The sequence below is a fragment of the Myotis davidii genome, unplaced genomic scaffold, assembly GCF_000327345.1.
Source record: "Myotis davidii unplaced genomic scaffold, ASM32734v1 scaffold2798, whole genome shotgun sequence".
Lineage (NCBI taxonomy): Eukaryota > Metazoa > Chordata > Mammalia > Chiroptera > Vespertilionidae > Myotis > Myotis davidii.
The window spans coordinates 538,404-544,581 of record NW_006289553.1 but is presented as its reverse complement, the minus strand read 5'-3'; the positions used below and the strand labels follow the sequence as shown (position 1 = coordinate 544,581).

At 56.2% G+C, this 6,178-nt stretch overlaps 1 protein-coding gene across 2 annotated transcripts in view; it reads left to right on the top strand.

Annotated features, from left to right (window-relative positions):
* The window catches only part of TECPR2 (tectonin beta-propeller repeat containing 2), a 64,264-nt gene that overhangs the window by 19,979 nt on the left and 38,107 nt on the right, over window positions 1-6,178 (top strand). For both annotated transcript variants that reach the window (XM_006761986.2, XM_015562801.1), the window contains exons 5-7: window positions 2,054-2,366; window positions 3,179-3,311; window positions 5,147-5,464. In XM_006761986.2, coding sequence (XP_006762049.1) covers window positions 2,054-2,366; window positions 3,179-3,311; window positions 5,147-5,464 — 764 coding nt within the window. The remainder of the gene's footprint in view (window positions 1-2,053; window positions 2,367-3,178; window positions 3,312-5,146; window positions 5,465-6,178) is intronic.

The window sequence follows — 6,178 nt, the reverse complement described above, 5'->3', positions numbered from 1 at the left end:
CCCCCCCCCCCCCCCAGCAGCCCTTCCATCAGCAGCTTGGTCTGTTCACAGCAGTGACCTCCTGCTGGCCCTGGAAAAGGCACATTGACCCATGGGATCACCACGCAGAATTGATTGGACAGGAAAGGCGGGAGGGGTGGCCGCCCTGCTGGAACTCCTTTGCGTCTCGGGGCCGTATGAGACGCGTTGCTGGTGAGAGAGGTGTCTGTGGACACCCTCGGTTGGTAACAGTCTTCGTTTGGAAGTGAATTTGACCCATGGTGTCCTCCTTGGACCCTGTCCAGAGGGTTGTCGTTACTGAGGTGCCGTGGGGACCTAGCGAGACACGAAGGGCAGAGAAGCACCCACATACTTTATCTGTGACCCTGGGGCCCCCTGCGGGGACGGGTGTGCTGCGGTGCTGTGCGGTGCGGAGACACAGCACACAGGACCGACACTCTGGGCGCGTGGGTAGAGTGAGGGGCAGCTCCCAGCTGTGAGCGCCTGCAGCCGCGTGCATGGCAGGTGGGCGACTGTGGGGACTCAATCCTCACCTCAGCCTTGGAGATGGGAGTTACTTTCCCTTTTTACAGACTAGAAAACCGAGGTCTAAAGGGCCGCACCCCACATAGCTAGGAGGTGTCTCTGTGAAGCCAGTACTCTTTTTTAATTAGTTTTTAGTGATTTTCAGAGAGAGAAGAAGGGAGAGGGAGAAGGGAGAGAGAGAAACATTGATAGGCTGCCCCGTGCACACCCCAGCTGGGAATCGAGCCTGCAACCCAGGCATGGGCCCTGAGTGGGAATCGAGCCAGTGACTTCTTGGTGTCTGGGCCAACACTCAACCACTGAGCGGCCACTGGGCAAGCCAGTCCTCTTTCTACTGTTCAAAACCAGAGAAATATTTTGGAGAGAGAATCAGCAGGACTTGGGGTTGATTTGAACCTCTTAACACATGAGCTGGTAAAGGCGGAGGTTTGCCAACGTGGAGCAGTGAGGAGGCAGACTGCTGGTGGGAGTGTCGTCAGAATGGTCGCTGGGAAAGTTTGAAGTCTCCAGACTTCAGTTTCTCTCACTCAGCAACCCACAGTCCCGCTTCCGCGGTCTCCGCAAGCTGGCACCTGTGTGCTGGAGGTCACGTGCAAAAATGTGCCTCGCGCTGCTGTGCAGAACGGAAACGGGGAAATCATTCAAGTCCCATCCACCTGGGAGTATGTGAGCAAGCGTGGGGTACTGTGTGGCGGTGACGGTGAATGAGCCACAGCCTTACCCGGGAAGGACGGATCTGAGAAGTGCTCCTCGTGCTCCCCAGCCTGTGTCATGTTAAAAGCAGGTGTCAGAAGCGTGCAGGGAGCAGCACAGTGCTCGTTCAGGAATGGGCTGTGGCCCACCATCAGTGACAGGAAGCGCCCGGGGAGCACTGACAGCCTAGCGGTCACCCTGGGAGCGGAGCAGCAGGGACTTCTTGGGGCCCGGGAGCATGAGGGAGGGCTCCTGGGTGTACGCGTCATGAACAATATACCACGTAATATGACACACGTTCTTTTGTTAGTGCTCAATATTTCATGGTTTCAGAGGGGAGATTTGGTCCCTCTGACAGTTTAGAAAAACTCCCGAAGGACGGCCTGGACCCCAGACATGAAGCTCGTTCGTGGGGAGTGGGCGTGAGGCGGTGAGCAGGGGGAGCGGTCTCGGCTGGGGCGGCGGGCAGACCGGAGTTGCCAGCTCCTGCTTCAGTTTTCCCTCGAACAGGAGTCGTAATTTTGCCTCGCAGGGTCGGGGGGATTAAACAAGAGCGTGCAGCTAAAGCAGTGGGTGCAGCGCCACAGGGAACCCAGGACGCGGTGGCCTGGGAACCAGGAGGTGCGCTCATGGGTGCACCCTCCCGGGTGTCGTGAGGAATGTGAGGAGAGAGCTGGCGGCTGGGTGCAGGGCTGGTGGTTCCGTTAGCAAGAGAAACAGGAAAGGGCCCTCGCGAACCTGTCTGTGGTTAGGCTTAGCAAACAGGCCTGTCGGAGTGAGCAGAGCGGTCGCCTTCAATCAGCCCTGTCTTGTTTCTGTCTCTCTTTAATTCCAGCACCGGGAAATTTGGTGCTTGTTTTATACCAGGACTTTGTAAGCAAAGCGATCTGACCTTGTACGCATCCCGGCCAGGGCTCCGGCTGTGGAGGGCTGACGTCCAGGGGACTGTGCAAGCCACGTTTATCTTAAAAGATGCCTTTGCTGGAGGAGTCAAGCCCTTCGAGTTGTACCCGCGCCTGGACGCCTTCGACCCGGGAAGTGGCAGCTTACCCGAGAGGCACCTGGGGCTGGTTTCCTGCTTCTTCCGGGAAGGCTGGGTGCTGAGTTGGAACGAATATAGTGTTTACCTTCTGGACACTGTCAACCAGGTAGGTGGCACGGCTGCACCCCGTCCCGGTGTCTCGGGGCTTATCTGGGGCTGCCTCTCAGGTGCCGGAGGGAGCGGAATAGGTTCTTATGCTTTCCTGTCCCTCTTGGGCCAGTCAAGGAAATCGGGCGGAGGTTTGATTATTTGTGTAGATTTGGAAAAATACTTGGTTTGCTATTCATAGTCCTGCCCCGGCCAGGAAATGGGGGTTGGCACTTAAGCACAAAATCACACTTGTTCTTTGTGGTCCCTTTGGGTCATGTTTCTCCTGACGGCCAGCTTGGCAGGAACAGTAGCAGAGGGTGACCCCGCGGCCTCCCCAGGGCGGCCTGAGCCGACGGGGCTCTCCAGCTTCCTTTCCGCCCTGTTCTCGGACCCGGGTCCCTCTGCCCAAATGGAGACACGCCATCTTACCATTTCTGTTTAAAAATCATGGCAATAATAGATTATTGCTCTTAGAGTCGGACATAGAAACTTAAAAAAAGTTTCAGTTTCTTATCTTACGAGCAGAGCTGTGTGAGGTCTCCAGGCAGGTCCTGCAGGGAGGAGGAGCTCCGTGCCACAGGGAGAGGGGAGCAGGTGAGGACAAGGCCCAGAGAGCGGCCAGGAGGTGGGAGACTGCTCCTCACGCACGTGCATTTACTGGTGAGGAGTAGACGCCAAGTCAGACCCCGCTCTGTCACCTCTCTGCGGGTTGGGCGTGAAGTTTCATAACACACAGAGGACGTACTTGGGTCCCTACGCTGCTGGTGTGCTCGGGTCTCCTAGAGCAGTCTTGCCTGGTGTTGTGATTTTGTTTTTGTTTCTGGACAGGCCACGATTGCTGGTTTGGAAGGATCGGGTGATATCGTGTCTGTTTCCTGCACAGAAAATGAAATATTTCTCTTAAAGGGAGATAGGAACATCATAAGGATTTCGAGCAGGCCGGAGGGACTGGCGTCCGTAGGTTTGTATTGGGAATGCAGGTACTGTGTGTGCAGTGGCAGTTTTTATGTATGACACTGACCATTTTGTTAACTGATTGTGGCTTTATCTGAACAATGAAGGCATCTAGCCGGCTTCTTATGATTCTTAAAATACTCTGTATGCCCCTGTCCTTGAAGGCTACCTACTTTGCAGCCTGCATCACACAGGTCTCCCCTTGGTAGAGTTGCTCCCATGGGTCTGGAAGGTGGGAGGTCGGATGAAGAGGAGCGAGAACTCAGTGCCCACTCGACTGACCGCTGATACTCTAGGCAGCTTGTGGGACTAATGCTGCAAAAGACCTAGATTTGCATAAGATTTTACAACATTTAACCCGCCGTCTGGGACATACTTCACCTACCACAGCTCGTCCTGTAGAACTGTTATCCGCCGTGCCGTTGACTTTTGTTTGGTAATTCACACGAGCCCAGATTCTCACAAGCAAAGGACCTTACTGTGGCTCCTCGGGCGCACGTCGCAGCACTGATGCTCGGGGTGCTTAGTGAACTGGTCCTGGTGGGAACCAGAACGGCCAAGTGCTCAACATTCCCGACCTTACAGACCCTCAGAACAGCCGCATGGGAGGTGCCGAGTCTCAACAAGGTGCCCGAGGGGCCCAAAGACACCACCTCTGCACTGCATGAGCCAAACATGGGGCATCTGGTCCCAGAGCCCCTGCATTTGTGGGGCCTCTGAGGTCACAGAGCAGTGTCACGGGGTTCTGTTGGTCTTTTACAACAAGCCTGTAGGAAGTGCAAGACCCCTGTCCCTCCACCCACTGCCTTCCTCATCCCCCCACCCCCACCCCAGGGGTTGGAGTGACTGTGTCCCTCCCTTACTCTGTATCCGCACTGTCCGGCAGGTGGCCCCTGTCCACACCTGGCTGCTGAGGACTTGAGTGGCAAGTGCAACTGAGGAGCTGCCTTTTCAATGTTTCATTTTAATTCGTCTGAATGTAAACAGCTCCGTGGGTGGTGGCTTCTGTGCCGGACAACGCAGCGCCAGACCGAGAGCTGCTGTCCGTTCGCTGTGTGACCTGGCACAGGCACCGCCCCGCCCTGGGCTTCACGCAGCAGGGCCTGCTCTGCGGTCCGTGAGCCCCAGGAGCCGTTCTCTGCCCGACAACCCCGGGAAAGGAGGGCCGGCTGCCGGTGACGGCCGCGTCTCAGCACCAGGAACGGTGTCTGGCACGCAGTAGATCCAAGCAGCCCCCGGTCCTGTGCTGAGGAGTGACTGGAGCCGCTCGGGCCCTGGTGACCTGCTGGCGTCGAGTGAGAGAAGGGCGGGCCATGGCGGGGGACACTTGCCTGTTCTCTGTGCTGGGCCGGAGCCCGGGTGCTTTCCCGGCCGCTCCTCTCCCCGCCTCTGCCTGGAGCGGGCGCTGCCTGGGCTAATGAACATGGTCTTGAATTCGCTCTGGTGGACACCTGCCTTTCCTCCCTGATGTGGAGAAGTGTCACGACAGGCCTGCAGATGTTTTCAAAGCCCCTGGGCACATTAACGGATAGCCAGGGCCCGGGGTGAGCACAGGCAGCACAGGCCCTGTGCAGACAGGCCTCTCTGTCCATTATTCGTGAGTCAGTGAGAGGCGCTGTACTCAGTGGTGGTCCCTTCCTGTGGAGTTACTGACAAGACAGCGGTGAGACTGTCTGATAGATGAGCTGCCTGGAGAACAAAAACCGCTGATTGGAATAATTTGTGCGATTCCTTGAGTTTTGTGAGTTCTCTGCATTCAGAGGCTGGTGTGTGGGATAGGTTAACATAAGAGCACGTCGACTCCTGGATACACGGTGGTAAAACGGAACTCTTCTTTCTCAGTACGAGACAGTCTGGAGACGCCAGGATGCACAGAGCAAGTCCCCGCGCAGCACACAGAGAGGCCGCCAGGGGCCACAGTCTCGGAGCCGAGGCTCAGGGGCGCTTCCGTGGCCAGCTCCGTGGCCAGCGAGCCGAGGAGCAGGAGCAGCTCGCTCAACTCCACCGACAGCGGCTCCGGGCCCCAGGCAGCCCCGGAGCTGGGCAGGGGCAGCCAGCCCGCCCCGCAGAGGTTCAGTGTCATTAGCTCCGAAGACTTTGACCAGGAGCTCGTTGTGAAGCCTCTCAAAGTGAAGAAGAAGAGGAGGAAGAAGAAGGCAGGTACGTCTGTGTGGGGCACACGCTGGTGCTTCCGCTCCCGGGGCCTTGGGAGTGCTGGTGCTGAGTGGGCACGCACCCTTCACAGGACAGGTCAGCAGAGAGGGTCCTCAAAACAGTGTTCCTCCCCCACAGGAGGCCCGCTGCCAAGTTCTGCCCTGGACGCAGGAAGCGTCGCCATGAGGGTAAATAGGAGCGCCCACCTATGTGCGGGGCGCCCTGCCTCCGGCCGGGTTCTGTGCTCTTCAGTCTGTAAATAAAAGTCTGGCTTACGCGTGTCTACCGCTTACTAGACAGACGTTGGGAACCTCGCTGGAGGGCATGAGACAGGAGTGACCCCGTGTCCAGGTGGATCGTTCATGTTGACTGCCCGGTGCGTTTGCTACCAGACACGGGGTTTACATGGAATATCTTCAACTTCAGACTCCTCTTAGCTAAAGACATTGCAGTATTGAAGAGAATTTTACCAGATTCCTCAGCACTTTCATAACTTCTAAAAGTTGGTCTGTGGTTCATTTGTTCTTTTATTTTTCTGAGTTACATGTCTTGAGGGAAGCCTCAGAGCCCATGGCATGTGGGATGTTTGCATCCTTTTAAAATATCCCTGCGTTGGTGTCACTTGTACTTAAGAGGGTTGTTCTTTGCCAGTTTAAAAAGTTTTTTTTCACTTGTTTAAAACATTTTTTTCTTTACTTAAAATGTATTTTTCTTGAGCCA